Source organism: Rhinolophus sinicus, chromosome 4 (assembly GCF_057876585.1).
Source record: "Rhinolophus sinicus isolate RSI-liver-muscle chromosome 4, RSI-T2T, whole genome shotgun sequence".
NCBI lineage: Eukaryota > Metazoa > Chordata > Mammalia > Chiroptera > Rhinolophidae > Rhinolophus > Rhinolophus sinicus.
Window position 1 is genome coordinate 19,706,396 of NC_142504.1, and position 22,247 is coordinate 19,728,642.

Here is a 22,247-nt window from a genome sequence, read left to right on the forward strand (position 1 = left end):
AATCGGGCCCTGTGGCTGCACAGGTCACATGCTCATGCATTGGGCCCTGCTGTGAACTTGGTGAAGATCTCCTGGGATCAAGAATGAGGCCTGATACTCTCCGGCAATAGGCCCAAGGCACAGTCCCAAATCTACTTCCTTTGAAGGGAAGGTCTGAACCATGGCTAGGAAGCATGGTGTACGGTTCCAAAGCTTGTTCTCTAGAGTCTGAGATCCCTGAACTGAAACAGTGGCTCTGCTGCTTAGCACCTGTATGATCTCGGGCAAAGTAATTCCTTAAACCTCATTTCCTTCCCTTTAAATTGGGAATAACGATAGAACCGACTTTCCAGAATTGTTGCTAGTTATAAATAGGAAAATTCATGCATGGTATTAAGAATGTAGCAAGTGTTCAATAAATAGTAACTCTTATGATGAATGTGTTTTATTTTATAGCCCTGAAATATTCCTTTCGTGTATCTATTTAGAGTCCTTTACACTTTCCCTTACAGACTGAAGTTTCTGGGAAGGTTATCTGGTTACATCTTTAAGCCGAATATAAAACAATTTCCGGTCTACTGTTTCTCTGTTCCTGACTTGTGCTCACTAATAAGATGCTATCCAGTACAGTTATCACAATTTTCTCAAACTTCAGTTCTGCCAGGGATGGAAGCATCATAAGGTATAAATGAAGTGATAGATGGCTTGACATTGTGATATTAAGATGATGTATTGATGGAATGTTTTGAGTTACTAAGATTTGAGGGATCATTGAAATTAATGTGCATTACTACTACTGCTTAATGCATCAGGGTCCCTGGAGAATCTTGTAAAGCCTTTTTCCTGAGAAAAAGTGACTGCTCACATTTTCCTTGTCAGATCTTTTAAATCTTTAATCATAATGGCCAGAGATAACACTCAAACTATTTCATAATTGGTGGGAGGGTATACATAGTACCAGTCAGAGATTGCCACTAGCCCATCACAGGATGCCCTGGGGTGATACCCAAAGGTCACACACACCATGATCACGTCCAGTAAAATCACATGTGGTGAGCATCATTGGCTGATTATAGTTTCTTTGTGATCCACTCAGGCATTTTATACCAGTTGCATTTACAAGGGAATGCGAAGTTATTTGAGTGGATTTAGCCTTTGGGGGCTCAAGAAGTCTACTGTCCGATAATTATTCTTCTGACATTTTATCATATGCTTTCACCTATATGAGTGACAGCCTGCGTGGAAGTATTTTTAACATAATGTAGGTCAAGAGTTAAAAAATAGTACAGATCATGGAAACATAAAGGAGATCTGAGGTATTCCAGGACTAATTGGAAAATACTTGGAACCTGCTGGGTGGCTAAAAATAACAATTTTCACTATATAATGCCTACCATAAATATAATGATTTCAAAGGGACACATTTTAAAGGAATAATTCGTTTAAATAGTATTGCTTCCCTGGTTACTCTTTTGTAAACACACCCTGCCCTGTTAAAAATCTGTGATCTTTTGCTAAATTGTACAGTTGGTTAATGTTACAATTACTTAAGGCCTAGTTTAAACAGTAAAATAAGTGAAGAGCAAAACTTTATTCATCATTTTCTTAAGAAAAAAAATAATGAATCATGTAGAATCATTATAAGTAGGTTGTAAAAGGCATATTGACAAAAAAAAAAAAAAATGTGTCCCCAATTAAGTGGGTAGTACACCACTCTTTTCCCATTTACTTATTCCCACAAATACTGACTCATGCTTCTTTGGACAAAGTTTTAAAAATTCTAGATTAGGACAGCACGTGTCACTGAGTCTGAAGTTGAATTAGAAGAAAACAGGGAAATGACAAATGTGGTTAGCTATTTGCACCTGTGTAAACAAGCACTGCCCTCCATAGGTCAGAATCACGGTCCTTCCAGACAAGGGCTTTTCTCTTATACTGCCTCTTCCTGTATCCCTAGGGGGAAACAAAAAAAAAAATCCAGATTTAGGGTGAAGTCCTGTGAGGGGTGTGTGTGTGCATAAAAAGATTGGGAGAAGGAGGATTTGTTGGGGGATAGTCAGAGAATAGGCAGAAATCCATTTGGTCAGGAAAAGAAATTAGCACGGTGGTTTTCAGAGTGTGGGTCCCAAAACGTGTACCCCCCCTCCAGAACCAGAGCATCACCTCACTTGGCCACTTTGTTAGAAATGCGCATTCCCACGTGCAACCCTAGAACTTCTGGATCAGAAATACTGGGGTGAGGCTAGCAAACAGTGTTTGATCAAACCCTCCAGATGACCCTGGTAAGGCTGAAGTTTGCAAGGCTTGAAGGACAGTGAAAATCTTCTTGGGTGACTGGGGAAGAGGGTTACTCCACGAAGTTTCAGCTAATCACAACTTGTGCCTTTGTTTCTGACATATTATGATTCTCCATGATCATAGTTGCATGAGGTACCATTCCTGGTTCTTAGGTGGGTAAGGACTTCTAACTGTATTTCACTGAATTATAACTATTTTTTTGCATCAAAGGTTGTTTGCTTCAAAGGAATACTGGGTACAAATTATACCTTTCTACTCTTTTCTCCATAAGAAACTAAAGAATTTAGGTAGATCTAAATTGGTTTTCCACTTAAAATTTACTTTAACTTTTTGTTAAACACTTTTTCATCTAAACATCTTTTTTTCTTATTTCATTTTGATTTACTTAATTTTGATGAAGGATGTGAACTTAGTTTTCCTATCTCAAAGTTTTGGCCACCTATGGTATGCTTAGTTAGTTTTGGACCTTGTATTTGGTAAAAGCAACCAAAGAATTTTGAAGATCTTCCAGGAAACTTGAGATTTTGATGCAAATTACATTTTGCATAATTCAGCTTTTCACCCAATCTTGCCATGTCATTTCGTCTATCAGAAGAAAAAACTTGCTATTGCACCATTTGATTTTTTTTTTTAAGCATGGTACCTTATGAGATAAGCGTTTGTTTGTTTATCATGTTTGGAAAACATGCTTTCCCTCTCCTTTCCTTTCTTTCCTTTTCCTTTCTTTCCCCTCTTCTCCTCATTTAATTGTTCTTTCTTTCTTTCTTTTTTTTAAACCAATAAAGGTTTTCGATTTCTTTTAAAAATAAAATAAACTTTGAAACAAACTGTCAAAAACTTGAAAGAAGAATATGACAAAATATAAAAGTCAAAGGTGAAAGAGGTGTGGTTAACACATGAAGGAGAATAGGAAATAACAGTTTGCAGGACAGAATGACTGTAAATTTCAACTAGAAGGTGGGATAGTCTTAGGATTGGGAACCTTGCGTCTGAGAAGGGGTTTACAGCGCAGAGTTTTGGCTCTGTGGGGTAGCTGTAATATATATTAGTAATTATTTCTGAGTCTATCACTCACCAGCTATTTTACTTTGTAGGTTAGTTATGTCCCATTGTTGCAATTAATTTTTGTGCTCTGTAAACTCTGATTTGAAATACCTTTTTAGCAGGAAACAAAATTAGTATGCAGAAATACATTGTGTTCCTGTATACTAGTAATGAACAATGAGAAGGAGAAATTAAGTAAACAATCCCATTTACAATTATATCAAAAAGAATAAAATACCTAAGAATAAATTTGACCAATTAAGTGAAATACCTTACTCTAAAAACTATAAGACACTGAAGAAAGAAATTGAAGAGGACACAAATAAATGGAAGGATATACTGTGTATATGGACTGGAAGGATTAATACTGTTAAAATGACCGTACCATCCAAAAATTTTTAAAAATTAAATATTTAAATCTACTAAAAATTTACTGCAATCCTTATCAAAATACCTATGACATTCTTCTAGAACTAGAACAAATAATCCTAAAATTTATGTGGAACCACAAAATATAGCAGATTTCAAACTCTATCACAAAGCTATAATAATCAAAACAGTACAGTGCTACCACAAAAAAATAGACAGGTAAATCAATGGAACAGAGTAGAAAGTCCAGAAATAAATTCTTTCTTATATGGTCTGCTAATCCATGACAAAGGAGGCAAGAATATACAATGAAGAAATGACAGTCTCTTCAACAAGTGGTGTTGGGAAAACTGGATAGATACATGCAAAAAAAAAAAAAAAAAAGAAAAGAAAATTGAAACTGGAGCACTCTCATTCACTGAATACAAAAATAAACTCAAAATGGATTAAAGACTTAAATGTAATACCTGAAACCATAAAACTCCTAGAAGAAAACATAGTAAAGTTATTTGATATCAACCTGAGTAATATCTTCTTGGATATGTTCCTTTGAGCAAGGGGAAGTAAAGCAAAAATAAACAAATTGAACTTTATAAAACTAAAAAACTTCTGCACAGCAAAGGAAACCATCAACCAAACAAAAAGGTAACATAATTAAATGAGAGAATATATTCACAAATGATATATCCAATAAAGAGTTGATATCTTAAATGTATAAAGAACTCATACAACTCAATAACAAAAAATAAACAATCTTATCAAAAAATGGGCAGAGGACATGAAAAGACATTTTCCAAAGAAGACATACAGATGGGCAACAGATATGAAAAAGTGCTCAACATCACTAATCATCAGGGAAATGCAAATCACAACCACAATGAGATACTACTTCACACCAGTTAGAATGGCTATCATCGAAAAGTCAACAAATAACATGTGGTGATGAGGATGTGGAGAAAAGGGAAACCTCGTGCTCTGTTGGTGGGATTGCAGATTGGTGCAGCCACTATGGAAAACAGTAGGAAGATTCCTCAAAAAACTAAAAGTAGATCTACCATACAACCCAGCATTTCAACTTCTGGGTATTTATCTGAAGAAAACAAAAATGCTAATTTGAAAAGATATGTGCACCCATTGCACCATTAGTTACAATGGCCAAGATATGGAAGTAACCTAGGTGTCCATTAATAGATGAATGGATACAGAAGAAGATGTGAGATATATATATATATATATATATATATATATATATATATATAGTTATTTTTTCCCATTCAAAATGGACTATTATGCAGCAATAAAAAAGTGAGTGAAATAAGTCAGACAAAGAAAAACAAAAACCATATAGGTTTGCTTATATGTGAAATCTAAAAAACAAAACAAAACAAAACAAAAACAGACTCATAGAAACAGAGATCAAAGGGATGGTTACTGTAGGGGAAGAAGATGGAGGATGGATGAAAAAGGTAAAGGCTGATATAGTCAATAATATTGTAATAAGTTTGTAGTGACGGATGATTACTAGAATTAGTAGGGTGATCACATTGTAAGGTATAAAAATGTTGAATTACAAAATTGTGCACCTGAAACTAGTATAACTGGTATAACATTGTATACCAACTCTACTTAAATTTAAAAAAAAATAAAAAATAAAGGAATAGCTGGAAATGTTGAACGAAGAGGTGTGTTGACTGAGAGAAAGGAGAAGAACTAAACCAAGGACAACCGTGCACTGCTACTGGAGTCCTTTGCCAAACTCTCTGCAAGGAAGCTAAACATTCTGGCCAGCTAGTGTGGTATGCCAGTATGTTTCCAGTGGAAATTCCAGTGGAGATACCAATATATTTCCTTCACGTTAAGTCCCAAGGTACCACTCCCTCATCCACCTAATTTTACAGTGCTCTTCTACTCTGACTCTGGGCCTGGCCATGTGACTCACTGTAACAACAGAATGAGGCAGAAACAACAATGTACTTGTTCTTAATCTGTGTTTCAGGTTGTACATGCTTAGGTTGGTTGTTGGTTCAAGAAGGATGAGAGATAGGTGCAGTTGAGCCCGACCAAGATCAGTCAACTCTCAGCTGATCCCAGATGTGTGAGCAATAAAGCTTAATTATTTGTTGGGAAAAAAAATGCCTGCTTTTCAGTGTTGTTGTGGGACTAAGAGAAAACATATATGTAAAGGCTGAGTCTCAACAATGGGATACCTACAATGAATACATATTGATACTTACAGTTGTAATTCATCTGTGTTCATAGTTTCATGGTACTCCATTTTATTAAAACACCCTGATTTATTTATCCATTCATATGACAAATGATATTTTGGTTGATTTTACTTTTTTGTTAAATAATAGAGTGAACATTCATGTATATCTCTTCTAATACACATGCCAGGTTTTACTAGAACTAATAACTGGGATTGGAATTGCTGGGTACTAGGCTGTCAGCATCTTTCCTAGACAATGCCAGATTGATTTCTAAGTAGTTGTATATATTGACACTTCCACTAGGAGTGTATAGGATTTCCCTTTTCTTCAGGTGTCCACCAGTAATTGGTGCTGCCAGATTTTAAAATTTTTGCAATTTGATGGGTGGTAATTGTATCTTGTGTGGTTTCATTGAGCATTTTCTTGATTACCAATAAATACAGCATATTTTAATATATTTAAGGGTCATTTGTGTTTATTTTTTGAGAAATGCTTGTTCAAATATTTTTCCCAAAATTTTCTCTAATGTTTTTATTTTGCTTAATGATTTGTAGAAATCTTTAATATGTTTTGGAATTCAGTCTTTTTTTTATTTTTTACCCATACGTAATGGATATATCTTCTCCCAGTTTTTGCTTTGTAGTTTCACTTTTTGTAAATGATGTCCTTTGATATATAGGATTCCTCAGTCTCATTCTTTTTGTTTGTTTGTTTTGCACTTTTTTGTGTTTGTGCTTATTTAAGAAATTCTCTGTTTTCCAGAAATCATAAAGATAATTTCTTAGACTCTGTTTCCAGTTTTAAAGTTTTGCTTTACAGCCGTTAAATCTGTTAGAATTGATTTTGTGTATGCTCAATGTCATTTTTGTTCTTCTTGGACAGCCAATTGTTTTATCACTGTTTATTGAATTATCTATCTTTCCCATATTACCCTGCATGCCCACTTCTGTCATATATCCAATTTTCATTTGAGGGTGTGTCTACTTCTGGTGGTATTCTGTGTCCTTAGTCTATTTCTGTCCCAATTCTACGTTGTCTTACTTAGCACGTAAAATAAATGCTGATACCTGGTGGTGCATGTTATTAGTTTTATGATGTTCTTCCTCTTGATTGTCTTGAATATTAGCCTTTTGCTTTTCTATATCCATTTTAAAGTAGCTTCAGAACTTACAAACACACACATATACGTGTATGTTATATGTTATATATATATAACGTGATTTTTCTTGGAACTGAATTGAATGTATAGAAGGATTTGGGGACAAATTTCAAGTTTTGTGATTTTTTTAGTCTTCCAATCTCTAAATAGGAAATGCCTATTAATTGAAATTTCAACTTACTATTCCTTTTTATTATCCTTGTGATTTTCATTTTTATTTTTTTATAGGATCACTAATGTATTTCTAGATTTGCTTGTTGGCATTAATCCAGGACCTGAGCATTTTCCAGTGGAGTGTTTTTACACATCTAGTAAAGCATCCTACCAGAAATAGATGACCTATGGACAGTATTTTTATGTGTAGTTTTCTATTTAAATATGTGTGACTACCTTGAGTTTGGTTTCTCTGCCAACACGTATTTACTTACATACTTGTTGCTCTATTTTTCACTTTGTAGGTGGAAAATGTTAACCAGCGAAAGAACCCATTTTTGGTCAGGAAGAATTTCACAAAGCAGGTCTGAAGGAAATCTGATTGACATGGAAGCTCGAAGAAACTCAAATATTTGTAATATCATAGGTATGGGAATTTATAACTGTTGTTATCTTTTCATCTATTGCAGGTCTAACTCCGAAAAGTGCTACATAAAATTAGAAGAAGGATAAAATCCCAACATTATCATAGAAATACTTACATTAAAAGATGAGCAAAATAGTGTAGCCAACAGATCATAATAAATATTATGAGGAGGCAAAAACTCTCATCATTAAATGAGTGTTTTATATGCAATAAATATATAATGAATTTGGGGCTTAAAGACATCTCTGGAGGTTGGAGTGGGCTACAAGATCTTTACGGAGCGTAACACAATTGAATTGATCCTCAGAGGAACAATAGTTTTAAGAGAGTTAGATGGGACTGTATTGAAGAAAATATGGAAATAGGAGAAAAGCAGCCTTTTCAAAATGCATCTCCTAATTTTTAATATATGCCACTTAAAACTTATTTCAATCAAGATAATAGTTCTCTATATATTAAGCAAAAGAAGTCTGGCAGTTTACCTGAATTTGTTTTTCTTTTGGCTGGCCTTTTGACTTACACTTTCTCTAAAGCAGCACTAGCTTCACAAAGTGCACAGAATCATTACCAATAATTATTGGGAAATGACCAAGTACGGGTAGCTCTAAATATCAAAACAGACTTCAATATTTGTGACATATGTAGAAATTCCTTATAGGTGATATGTGAATATTTTAATGTGTTGCTGATTCTTAAAATACTCTCCAAAGTAATAGCATGTTTTCATTTCATAGTGATAAACCTTTTTTTTTGTCATTTAAACCTGAAAAAGCTCAATGAATTCCTTCAAATAGTAAATCTAATGTTTACTTTAAGTGAAAAAAATTAATGTTATTAAAATTTATCAATACCAAGTTATTAGAAAATAATTAAGAGATGCATAATTGTCTAATATGGCATATTGTGTTTTTTAAAAGTTATTTTAGCTGTTAACAGATGTATTTGATATTTTTCACATGTTGAATATTATCAGAAAAGAAAAACAAGCGAATATTGAAAACAACTATTCAATGTTTAGAAAAATCTAGGGAATTGACTGAATTATTCTGTTTGTTCAGAGGTTTTCTTTTGTGAAAATGAGACATAAAACTATAAGGCATAGGTATATGTAGTCTGGGTCATTTTCAGGAAATGTGTTAAATTGATTATTATCTAAATTGTTAAACATTTATTTATTTATAAATTATATTTATAAACAATAATGTAAGATTACATATGGTCAAAATAAACTGGTAGAACAATTTCCCTTTCCTCACAACATACAAATTTGACCAAATTTAAGATTAATTTTGCAGCAGCACCTATTAGACTAGACATCAAAAAGCAAAATAAAAAGTCTTGAATTTTTAAGTGTAATAAAAATTAATCTTGGTTGTATCTCAGAATGACACTCATCTCTGTTTTGCTTTGCTTTCATTTAAATAACAAGAATGTCCAGACCCAGGTTTGCTTCTCAACTGGACAGATGCTTTCACAAGTCATGGCAATAATGCCTCCAAAGCTACAAATCCATTCTGGAATGAGCTGTCTGCTTCTAACCCATTTTTGGATGACATAACTCAGCTAAGAAATAACCGGAAGAGAGATAATATTTCCATCTTGAAGGAAGATCCTTTTCTTTTTCTTAGAGAAATAGAAACTGGAAATTCTTTTGATTCCTCTGGTGATGAGCTCGATGTACAACAATTGCTTAGGCAGTCTTCCTCCAGGAAGTCAGGGAGATCTAAAAGTGTTTCAGAACTTTTGGACATTTTAGATGATACAGCACGTGCCCCTCAGGATATAGATAACTCTGACCAGGTCCTAGAACAAGACCTAGAATGGCTTCAGAATGATCGAGAGGCTTATAAGATGGCTTGGCTAAGTCAGCGCCAGCTGGCTCGTTCCTGTCTGGATTTGAATACAATTAATCAGAGTCCTGGATGGGCCCAAACGCAAGTTGCAGAGACCACGATAGTTTGTAAATTAAACCATGAAGGAGGGTCAATACAATTACCTGAATCAGATATTACTGTTCACGTGCCCCAAGGTCATGTAGCTGTGGGAGAATTCCAAGAGGTATCCCTCAGGGTTTTCCTCGATCCTCCACAAATGCTTAACCATGGTCTTTCATGCACTGTAAGCCCCCTGTTGGAAATCACGTTAGGCAACCTTAACACAATGGAAGCCATTTTGCTGGAGATGAAAATCGGGGCTGAAGTGAAAAAGGATCCTTTCAGCCAAGTCATGACAGAAGTGGTGTGTTTACACAGCCTGAGTAAAGAAGGCCCTTTCAAAGTGTTAAACAATTGCTACATTTATAAAGACACCATCCAAGTCAAGCTAATAGACTTGAATCAGGTGATGTATCTAGTGGTTGCTGCACAAGCTAAAGCGACTCAGTCACCAGCTGCCACCGTTTGGGATTACATCCACAAAACCACCTCGATTGGAATTTATGGGCCAAAATATATCCATCCCAGTTTCACTACTGTTTTCACAGTTTGTGGACACAGTTATATGCCAGGAAAGCTTACAATCTCTGATATGAAGAAGGGGAGGAACACGTCTCCAGTTGTGTTTCAGCTCTGGGGGAAGCATTCGTTCTTACTTGATAAGCCACAAGATTTAAACATTTCTGTTTTTTCCTGTGATCCTGATTTTGAAGTAAAGGCAGAAGGAGGAAGAAAAGAAATTAAACAAAAGCAGTTGCAAGCAAATCAAATAGTTCATCAACAGTTTTTATTTTCTTTAGTTGACTCCAGAGAGATGCACTTATTTGTTTTCTGTGTTCAGTTGGAGCCTCCCAATGGTAGACCAGTTGCACAGTTCTTTGTCACTACACCTGATCCAGCCCCGAACTTAAAAAGACTCTCAAATCCACCAGAAAATTTGCAGAAGAAGGAAATCAATTCTGCTCCTTCATTACTGACAGTGCATGTTAAATATCCCACATTTCAAGACAGAAGATTGAACTTGACCAACTATGGGGTAACCCTGAAGACAGTGCTAAGACAAAGCAAGACTGACTACTTACTTGAATATTTCAAGGGGGACACAATAGCTCTTCTTGGAGAAGGTAAGGTAAGAGCCATTGGTCAGTCCAAAGTGAAAGACTGGTATGTGGGAGTCCTGAGAGGTAAAATTGGACTTGTGCATTGCAAAAATATCAAGGTGATTGCAAAGGAACGCGTAATGCCTATGTCAGATAGCGTCTTTACAACCAGGAACCTTCTTGAACAAATTGCTCTGCCCTTTAAAAAACTGACTTATATCTATTCAGTTGTATTGACCTTGGTGTCAGAAAAGGTTTATGATTGGAAAGTTTTAGCTGATACCCTGGGTTACTCACACCTGGCACTGGAAGATTTTGATCAAATACAAGCAGACAAAGAATCAGAAAAAGTTTCTTATGTTTTAAAGAAGTTAAAGGAAGATTGTCATGCAAACAGGAATACCAGAAACTTTCTTTATGAACTTATTGTGGTGAGTATTTCTTGATCACAGTAATGTATTTACCATAGAAAGCTTGATTAACTCGGTAATATTTATAACCAAACGTATGAGAGGAGAAGCTGAAAAATTCTCAGCAGTCTCAAATAAATTGAAGTCACTTTACTGGAAATATATAGCTTTTCCTACAAGAGCATATATTTAGTTTCTTAGATTCAGTAGTGATTTTCGCAGAAACTAGGCCCACAAGGATCTTCTTTTAAAGGAAGATTAAAGTTTGTTTGTGCTAGAGCGTAACAGTTAAGAGATTCTTTTCCTCTCTCAAATATTTGGATGGCTCTTAAAATATCATAGAAACTCCAATAACATGAATAAGAGCAAACTGAAACAAAACTAATTAACTTGGCCTTCGCTATAGGTCCACTTTTAGTGTTTTTTAAAACATATAATCTGTGTCCTTTACTTAAGCAATTTAATATTCTTCTTCTGTATGCAATTCATCATAATCCCAAAATAATATTGCTTATTCTCTTCATAATCCTCATGCTTTATTAGTACTTACAGGATCATTTTTTTTTTTTTCAAGACAACATTCACCCCAGTGTAAGGCTCAGTGGAGAGTTATACGAAAGATGAAGAACTGTTTTCCCTTTAAAATGGAAATTCAGTATTTTATAAAAGAAAAAAAAAAATCAAGAGCATATTCCTAAAAATGGCTAAAATGTGAATGTATAAGTAATAAGAACGATAACTATCACTCCTCTAGGATTCTCTGTTTGGCCCTGTGCCGAGCACTCCATACACACGCTCTCATTCAGTCATGATAACAACTCTAGGGGGTAACTCTAGCTAGTCTTCATCTTACAAATAGGGGAAACTGAGTCTTGGGAGTTTGGGCTCCACAGTTGGTTAGTAGCAGAGATGGAATTTGAAAACTTTTTGGTTCCACAACCATGTTTAAAACCACTATGCCTTCTGAAACAAGTTGTGTGTGGGTGTGTAAAAATGTTTCAGTACGTGTGTTAGTGTGTGTAGTAAATACCATTATAATTGTGCAGGGCTGGTGCTCTGTAGGAGATGAGTGGTTCATCCAGATGGGGCAGGTTCATGTAGAGGAACTGAGTTTTAATCAAAGTGGAGAAGGAGAGAAATTTCTGGAGAGGAATTTATCCAGTGATATTAACAATAATTTATATGATAAAGAAATAAGTATATATAAAACATTTCCTCTCCTTCAATTATTTTTATGATTCTACAGTGATACTGACAGGGGTTAAATTTTCAAAGCCCCAATATCCAGTTGTTAAGTGGATAGCTCTCTGGTGGCATGCAGCTTTATCACTTAACCTGGGCCATTTACAATCATTGGCTGATCCACCTGGTCAAAGCTGCACATGCATTTTGCAGCAGCTGATTACCTCCGGTAGCTCATGTTCAGCATGGACCCATGGAGGTTTAAATTGAAAGTTGCTTTCTTAGTGGCAAAAAAAGGTAATGTTGGCCAAATGGCCTGAAAGTTAAGCCTGATCATACCTACGTTGTATTGATGTATGATAATTAATTGAATAGCTTTTGTGACTAATCAAGGTGGTGCTGGTGGAGAGCTCATTCAAGGGAATAAATAAGTGGTTCCTAAAAAACTCATACTGTGCCTCAATGGAGGCTTCAGGACTTCTGAAAGGAAGGGGCTTAGGTCTGACCAGAAGATGGTGGAGCACATGGTATAGAGTCTCCCTCTTGCAACTTAATTTGCATAGTAAGTATACAGTTTTTCTTGGACTGTATACTAATTTGAGATAGCTGGAATGCAGCAAGTAAAGATTGTGGGTTCTAAACCCCTTAGTCATCTCTAGACATTGAGACCTGCTATCCTTATGTACTTGAAACTTGACACTAAGTACCTCAGCATCTGATTCAACTTTCATAATGATTATAGGGAGCTAGATGAGGTGTTATTAACACTGTATTCATTTCAAAAGTTAGTAAATAGAGATATTTTGTGCTTTTCCTAAAGTCCTCTACTTTGTGGAGCTGGACTTTAAACTCAGGTTTGTAATTCTAAATGCATATTGTTTTTCCTTACAACAAGGAACTGGAATCAGAATTGCTAAACCCACTCCACTTAAGGTTCTCTTATTAAAAGAATCTTCAGGGGCCTGCTGGGTCAGTACTATTTCTCCCTAAGATCATAACTCCTCACTATAAAGTTATGGATCAATATGTACTGTATGTACAAAGACCATGGGCAGTCCTGCTAATGGTTCCATAGGAGTGAACACTCTATGGACTTTAATAGTTGTCTTACTTGCTCATTCATTTTTACTTACTGTTTCATAATGATAGATAAAACTTTTTAAGTGCCATTAATTGAGGGACTACCAAACATGTTTATTTGCTTATTTGAACAGAAGAGAGATATAGAGAGACCTAATCCCACATTTTTAAAACATACTCAAGGCAAAAAGAGAAAGTCATAGACTTGTTTGAAACACGTAGGGTGATTGACAAAGCTCAGTCTAATTGAGGAAGAAAGAAAGAGTCTGGTGATGTCCCATTTTGCATTGTAGAAGACTTAAGTTTTTTATCTTTAATAATTTGTGGTTTATATTCAGCGCAATTACACTGGTGGTGAAGGGACAGAGTTAGTTTTTATAAAACTCATAATTATCAATAGCTTTGTTCAAAGTTGTAGGAATGTCTCACTTTCAGGCAATAGGCCTGATTCTGGGAAATTTAAAATCACATTTTGATAAAAAATAGAATAATGTTTACCAGCACCAGTGTATTCACTCCTTAGAGAAGTCCTGTAGCCAGTTCTCTGGTAGAGTGAATAATCATCCCTGGGTGGATAAGTCGTAGACTGCTACAACCTCTTTAGAAGTATCTAGTTCAACATCCTTCTTTTGCAATTAAAGATATTAAAAAATATTAGGTAAGTGGTTTACCTAAGGCCCTATAGTTAGCCACTGAATTGGTCCTAAATCTCCCCTAATTTTGGTCAAGTTGTGTCTGTTGTCCTTTGCTGGTTGGATTTTCTTAAAATTAAATCAACTTTTTTAAATTTTAGGAAACTCAAATATATGTGTGGTGAGAAAAAGCATGTCAGTTTCTAGAATATGTAATGAAAAATTTAATTTCTTGGAAAAAGCCCAAGTTAGTTGCTTTTAATTATGACATGTAATTATTGCTTCAGGCTCTGCTAAAGATGGATTGCCAAGGGTTAGTAGCACATATCATCCAAGAGGCTGCGATTCTGACTTCAGCTGTCAAGCTTGGTAAAGGCTGGAGGGAACTGGCTGAAAAGTTAGTACGACTCACAAAGCAACAAATGGAGGCATATGAAATTCCTCACCGAGGAAAAGCTGGAGATCTTGCTGTTGAGGTAATGTTTCTGTTTGTCTGATTCAGTAGTGAAAAATTGCAGAGCAAGTAAATCAAATGTAATCAATCCTGAACCACTTGCATAAATTAATTGGGTAGTGGTCTAGAGGATCCACTAACTGAAGTCACCGCCCTTACAATCATTGATATTATCTGACATATACACACATCACTGTTTAAAAGCATCGAGAGCTTTTAAAATATATTGATGTTTCTCCTATTGGATTGCATATTAGCATGGCCTTTGATCAGAAGAAGTGATCCGTTGGCTAGCTAGCCAGTTGGTAGGCAGAGCAATAATAACTTGAGACAGAGAACAGATAAACTTTGAAGGGAGGAGATGGGACCCCATCAAGGCAATGGAAAAAGATATTATAGTAATAAGTATTTATCACCCTCAGGTATAGACTTAGTCATTTGTGACAAAGTTGGGTGACAAGCATTAAGAGGGTGGATTGTGTGGGATGACTGGTAACGAGAGCTAGAGGTATATAAGAGCTTCTTTATCGCCTTCATAATTTTGCATATAATAAGAACTATAGACATCAACTACAGAATGATAGCATGTAGAACAAAGTAAGTATTTACCTTGCAAATATTGTTGTTCTTAATATTAAAGCAAATGTTATGTTAGGTAAATATGTTCTCCACTTACCATAAATAAATGTGAATCAATTATTATTGAATTAAATATTTCAATGACAAGCACCTAAAAAATGTTCTATATCTTTCTTTCACAAGAATTTAAGCATTTTCAAGGTATTTCAGTTAAGGAAAGATTGTCTCTCTTAGATGATGACTTTGTAGGAGGCAGAAGCTATGTTCTCCACTTCCTTTTTGGGCACAGAGCTGGGAATTAATTTCTTGAGAAATTTTCTGACTTTGAAGCCACTGTGCTAGTTGGCTGTGCAGGGCAAGGCAGGAGTCAAATGAAGTCTGTTGAATCCCAGGGGAGGTCTCAGCGGCCAGCTTCTGGGCCCCTGGAGCCTGGCTCTCCAGCAGGACTCTTCTAAACAAGACAATTCAGCCAGGAGACGTAGCCAGAGGCTGAGGACATAATTCCCCCTCTTAGACTGCCCCAAGAAGGCATTATAACCCACAAATCAGTTTTTACTGAATGAACTAAAAGATGAGATGTTTTTTAAGAAGAAAAAAGGAACAATAGTATGAGGGATGTGTTGCTGTAATATTTCAGTTAACTGATTAAAAAAATGTCTGACTAAGATACCACTTCGCACCTATTAGAATGTGCGAATCCAGAACACTGATGACACCCAATACAGGTGAGGATATGGAACAGCAGGAACCCTCATTCACTGCAGGTGGGATGCAAAATGGTACAATCATTCCCTTTGGAAGGGACTTTGGCTGTTTCGTACAGATGAAACATACTCTTAGCTTGCAATCCATCAGTCATGCTGCTTGGTATTTACCCAGAGGAACTGAAAACTTACTTCCACACAAAAACCTGCATGTGACTCTTTATGACAACTTTATTCATAATTGCCAAAACTTGGAAGCAACCAAATGTCCTTCAGTAGGTGAACTGATAATTAAACTGACAATTCCAGACAATGGAATATTATTCAGCACTGAAAAGAAATGAACTATCAATCCATGAAAAGACATGGAGGAAACTTAAATACATCTTACTAAGCTAAAGAAGCCAATCTGAAAAGGCTACACACAACATTCTAGAAAAGGCAAAACTATGAACACAGTAAAAAGATTAGTGGCCATCAGTGATTGGGAGGGAGGGGTGAATAGGTGAGGTCCAGAGGACTTTTCGGGCAGTGAAAATACTTGGTATGATACTATAACAATAGCTATATGTCTTTATACATTTGTCCAAACTCGCAGTATGTGCAACACAAAGAGAAAACCCTAATATAAACTTATGGATTTGGGGTGATTACGATGTACCAATGTAGATTCCTCCATTGTAACAAATGTCCCACTGTGGTGAAGGACGTAGGTAATGGGGGAGGCTGTGCATTTGTGGGGACCGGTATGGTATATCTCTATATCTTTCCCTCAATTTTGCTGTGAACCTAAAATGGCTCCAAAAAAATCTTTTAAAAAATGGTCTAATTGAAAGTAGGACTTTTTTTTCTTAATGTCTCTGTTTTTAGAAAGGTTTTATTAAGAGTTGTTTATCAAAGAGTTATTTATTCTCTCAGCTTTGTTAAGCATCTGACTTCTCTGTAATTATGGTTGTTTCTAGTTTATCTTCCTGCAAATCTTGATGGAGGCCAAACAATTAGGCCACTCTTCCATTGTTTACTTTTGCATAGCCCAGGTCACCGTGACTAAGTCTATTCCAGAGACTATTCATACTCAGAAGCAGAAAGGAAAGCCCCTAGGTGGCTTTCTTGGGGCTATTACTTAATTTGTTGTTATTAATACTAGCAGTCGTCATTCTGATCCATGTTGTTAAATGCTTAAAAATAATCTGTGGTGTATTTGACCAAAAGCCATCCCAAATAATCTATGGGAATCTTTACCTGTTAGGCCACTTAAACTAAAGATAAATGTATGCTAATTTCCATCTCCCTGGGGGAAAAACAAAACTGTACAATTTTTTTTCTTTCAGGAAGGAGATGGTTCTTAAATATAATTAATTTACAAATCAAATGGTTGATTTCAAAACATGCTGATATTAATTCCAGGTGGGGGATGCAGAGGGAGGGAACTGGAATTGGGGCAGGGAGATAACAAGGTCTCATGGTTCCCATGCTGCCTTATTTCCTTTATCTCACTACCTCAGAGGGCACAGTTTGGAAAATTTCCCTCTGTGAGTGCCAATGCCCACAATGCAGCTCTTTCTTTCACTTTCCTTTCTTTTCAATTTCTCTCTTTTCCCTTTGTTTTGTTTTTATCGTATTTAACAGTTATCTGGCACTTATTCTGTGCCAGGCACTATTTCAGTAATGTTTCAACTTATTTAATTCTTTCAACAGAAACATATAGAGCAGGCACTAACATTTTCTAAAATGTAAGGAGACTATGTTACTTGCTTAAACGTGCATAGCTGGAAAGCCATGGAACCAGGTTTGGGGCACATGCCTTTGACTTTCGGGTCCTTGTACTTTACGCTCTGTCCACCCACTCCAGATCCAATATCGTGGCTGAGTGGCAAAGCCAGTAGCTGTGATCAGGACACGGGGATTTAAGCATCTCATTTCACTTTTTCCTCCTATTTTTCAAGTTATGATATTACCAAAATTTGTTTCAACATCTTCATCAAGCCTCGAGCCAATTAAAGCATGGAGATTGCTAATAGTATGTCAGCTTTCTCTTAAGTACTTTAGTCATTTCTTACTCTTTTATAAGATGAAAAAAAGCCTCTCTAGAGACTTCTGAGAACGTCACTTTTTAAATTACCCATCTTCTGAAGTTAAATTTCAAGAACTGTTACTCAACTTTTCTAACGACATTGCAATTCCTACATAAAAACAAAACTATAAAACTTGACACATGTTTCTCAGAGTATTTCTTTTGAAAAAATACTCGTATCCTGTACAAAGATGGTCGTTGCCAAGGTTTTCTTGTGAAAGTTAGTAAAAATTAATTGGTATTTTTCTGAAGATATTTAGAGCTTTAATTAAAAAAAAAAAGAAATCAATAAAATATTAGAAAAATAGCCCATTGTTAACAACAGTTGGATTTTACAAGGGGTGATGCTGGGGATTTCAGGGAGAAGGTATTCACAGGCCTAAATTAGGTATTCTTCTCTTAGGCCTCTGGGGATCATGACCGTATATGACAATAATTTACCTAGCAACTCTCTCCCGCTGGCCCCCTACATAACAATAAAGATTACGATCTTTCCATCTTATTCAGTGTGGACACTTATTCACCGAGGACACTAAAGGTTCACTTTGCCCTTTAAGTTACCTTTTACCAATCAGTGCTCACGGGCCTTTACCTCAACCACAGGCACCTATCAATAGATAGGCCTGTTGAGACTGATTTCTTACCTGACCTGCTACAATGGGCCACCCCCCACCCCCCTGCCCATGGAAGCCCAACAAAGTCAACATCTGTAATTGTAATATTTATTTTTATCTTAGAAACCTCTCACCTATAGAGAATTATAATTGGCAAGGTGTGTTTATAAGCCTTTATCATTAATACTTAATCAGTGAGGATCTAATTCTCTGTTTCACCTTCTAGCCAGAGTCTATCCTTCCTCATTTTTGACTGGCAACTCTGGTGTTCAAAGCACTTTATTCTAAGCCTAGGTAAAAAATGAGAGTACATGATCCTTAAACAGCTAATTTTATTAATTTTTTATCAGTCAATGAAAATTTTATAAGAAATTCTTCCTACTTGTTTAGTTTTTTTTTTTTTTTCCCTCTAAATTCTTGTTCTCAGTGTTTAATTCATCCGTATACTTAACACATTTTCTGGGACTGTCAGCTCTTGGCTTTGGAGCATTAGGAGCTACAAAAAACCACAATGATTTTTTTTTTCTCTCTAAAGCCAAATCTTAATTGGCCTGGGAATTGGGATAAACCATTAATATTTGAATTACTATGTTTTAAAGAAGTATATTAACAGATGCTAAAAAAGTGAAAATAACTAATAATGCGAATAACAAGAGTTGTGCATTATGTGTTTTCTGAGTGGCAGCTAATCATTATGAACGTTTTCTTCACAATCTCATTTATTTCAACCAACTTTGGAAGGAAGACATTGTACCATCTGTTTTTTACAGGAGTGTAAACTAAGAGTGAATGAATTTACGTAAGTTATCCAGACTCACATGGTTATTAAGCGACAGAATTAGGGTCCACATTCAGGTACTTTATACACAGTCCTATCCACTGGTGATAAGTCCTTTCAGAATCAACTAAATAAAAAAGTCAAAGTGGGAAGAAGCCATCAGCAAATACATACATCGTGGTCCTGAAGCATTTGAATAACTGGAGAGGTCCCGGAGGGGATTTCAGTGCTTTTGGAGAACATGTGGGCTGGAGGGTAGAGTTAATCCTAATAATCATTGGGGTATGTGGTCGGATGTATATTATTTGATGTTGATGGAGGAGTCTCAAGTGGTTGCCAGAGCACAGAAGTTAAGATTCCTGGCCTGGATTCCTGTTCCAGCTCTACCATCTATTAGCTCCAGGACCTCGGGCAAGTTACTTGATTTTTCTAGGAATCAGTTCTTTTTAAATGTGGCAAATAATACTCTTATTCATCAAATAATTGGAAGATTAAATGAGATCATATATGTGAAATATTTGGGACAATGCTTTGCACACGGTAATAGGTGAAATATGTGTAATCTACTTTGGACTAAGAGGAAGAGGTGAATTTGGCAACTGTGTGCCATTGAGTGATTTTAGAAAAGAGAATAAGGTACTATACTACTAATTTTTAGTAAAACGGCTGAAAGTAATAATAGAAAGAATATCGATAAGGGAAAAATGGGCATTGATTTCAGGGCTTTTGTTCTGAGAAACTGGCAGAATTGTAAAGTATGGACAAAAATGGGACAAAGTCTTGGCTGATAAGCTTTTTCTTATTGGCTAACAACATATCATTTTCCTTTGGAAATATCTCTTGCAAAATATAAAAGGAATGTTCTTGGACTTTTATAGTTTTCTGGCTCTCATGGCAACTCCTGGATTCTGCTTACAGGGATGTGGGCATTGTCTGATTTAGTATCTGGACCTAGTTCAATTCTAGCCTTGGTACTTAAATCTTTAGTTTGCTGTTCTTTTGCAGTAAGAAATATATTTGCAATTTCTTTAAAAAGGAAAAAGTATTATATCAGAATTTATCGATGTGAAAATGTATAGAATAATTTTTCAAATCTTTGTTGTTTGTACTAGAGATTTTGCACAGTGACATAATATTTAGATTATCATTGAGTAGCTTTTGCAATACTTTAAGGCTTGTTGCTACAGTTTTTAATTCCCGAAAGATACTCCATTTTTTGAAATAATGGAATAAAAAAAAATCGTAGTAAAATTAATGGTGTAACACATTGTATTCCTGCGATCTTTGATTTTCTTCTATATTACATGTCTCATTACCACTCTGAAAATCAAATATTAACAGAAACAATAATCACATTAGAGTAAATATTATAAAGATATTTTAAAATGAATGTAGAGACATTAATATTTGACTTAGATTATCTTTATCAAGGTTTATTATTAGGGATCACAAACAACAAGGAATTTCAGAAAACCAAAGTCCAGCTAAGTATACCTAAATCAGCATTTATTGAAATGACTTAATATTGCAATAGATTCATGGCAATACCTTAGTGAAATGGCCCTAGGTTTGTAGCTAGTGGGTGACCTGGATTCTTTTTTCTAGATGTTTGACCATGGTTTGATTTGATATGTTAATGTTAATGTTAATATCCAACTAATATTAATTAGGTACCTAGTGTGTGCCAAGACCCTTCATACCTGTTTACTTTGTGTACTTAGCCATGCTTTTATGGCACTGGGTACACTTCCCTTCCAACCCCCGCTTTACAGAAGGAGAAAATAAGGGGGCAGAGAAGTTTTGTAACTTACCCAAGATTCTGGAGCTAGTAAGTCAAGAGTCTAGATTCAAACCCACAATATGGTTCTCTAAATCCAGAGCTCTCACCACTATGTTTTCCCTCATTTACTTCCACATTTACATTGAAAGATTAGATTGGAGAAGCCCCGTTTTTTTAAAACGTCAATGTTCAGATGTCTACTAATAAATGGTTGTAGTGGGGCGTGAGGGTTGGGTGACAAGGAGGCAGTACGGAATCCATCTAACCAGGAATTGGTGAGGATGATTTGACCAGCAGGTTTTCCTAGGACGTCAGATTGTTTTGAGCAGATATACTAGCTAGGAATGGATCCTCCGTTTTCCTCTGGTTCATGCTTAACCGATGATGTTCCAAGTGGTTGGTTATGCCTAGAACAACCAGAGCTGGCTGTCTCTAAAGAGTGTTTTCCAAGAGAATCTTATGTCAAGTTTTAAGCAAGTACCATCTCCCTTCTGAGGAAATAAGAATCCCTACTATGTTCCAATTGCAGGTGATGGACGTTCCACCTGGATATTGTAAAGATGTACTGAAGATAGAATACATGTAATAGTCATTAATAAGGCAAATTTGCCTTAATACATCTACAGCTAATTGCACTTAAAATGAAACATCACTTCTATAGTTTTATGAGGAAAGTAGGTGGATTATTAATCCTTTAATGTGGCAAAATGTAATTACCCAAAGGTAATTAAAACCAATTGCATTCGTTATGCTATTCATGTTTTGCAGGCTAAAAAAAGACATAGATATTATGCTCAAATCTAAATTGCCTTTATTCGTGTTGCATTTCACTATCTAGGACGTTATCTAAAGTCTTATTGGCTTCTGGGAGTAAGTACTCTAAATTTTGAAAACTTTAATTTTTTAATCTCTATTCCTGTTTCATTTCTTTTGTCGTTCTACTTATTACTTTTTCATTGCTCTTTTACCTTTGTTTTTGTACCATAATATCTAGAAGATAGACCAAAGCAAGACATGTTCTTTCCACACAAGTGCTGGGACTTTGGAAAATTGCTCAACTTTAGTAGATTAAATGCTTACTGATCCTGCTGCCCTTTCTATAGAGACCAAAACACATAGATGAGAAATTAACGACTTTGTGTTTTTATCAGCCTCATGCTTCCTCTTCAAAGATGAACCTGTCACACCATAAAGTTAACGTTAAAAAAAAAAATAAAAATCCAAGAGTAACAGGGTAAGAACAATGCCTGTGTATTCAATATTTGTGATAAAGATGAGAAGGCTGGG

General features: G+C 35.6%; 1 protein-coding gene across 2 annotated transcripts in view; it reads left to right on the forward strand.

Moving 5' to 3' along the window:
• The window catches only part of MACC1 (MET transcriptional regulator MACC1), a 62,679-nt gene that overhangs the window by 34,650 nt on the left and 5,782 nt on the right, over positions 1 to 22,247 (forward strand). The window contains exons 2-4 of one of the 2 annotated variants that reach the window (XM_019727466.3): positions 7,518 to 7,639; positions 9,069 to 10,702; positions 14,265 to 14,453. In XM_019727466.3, coding sequence (XP_019583025.2) covers positions 7,525 to 7,639; positions 9,069 to 10,702; positions 14,265 to 14,453 — 1,938 coding nt within the window. In that variant the 5' untranslated portion in view covers positions 7,518 to 7,524. Of the gene's footprint in view, positions 1 to 7,517; positions 7,640 to 9,068; positions 11,105 to 14,264; positions 14,454 to 22,247 lie in introns of both variants that reach the window. The other variant, XM_019727441.3, reaches the window with a different exon arrangement.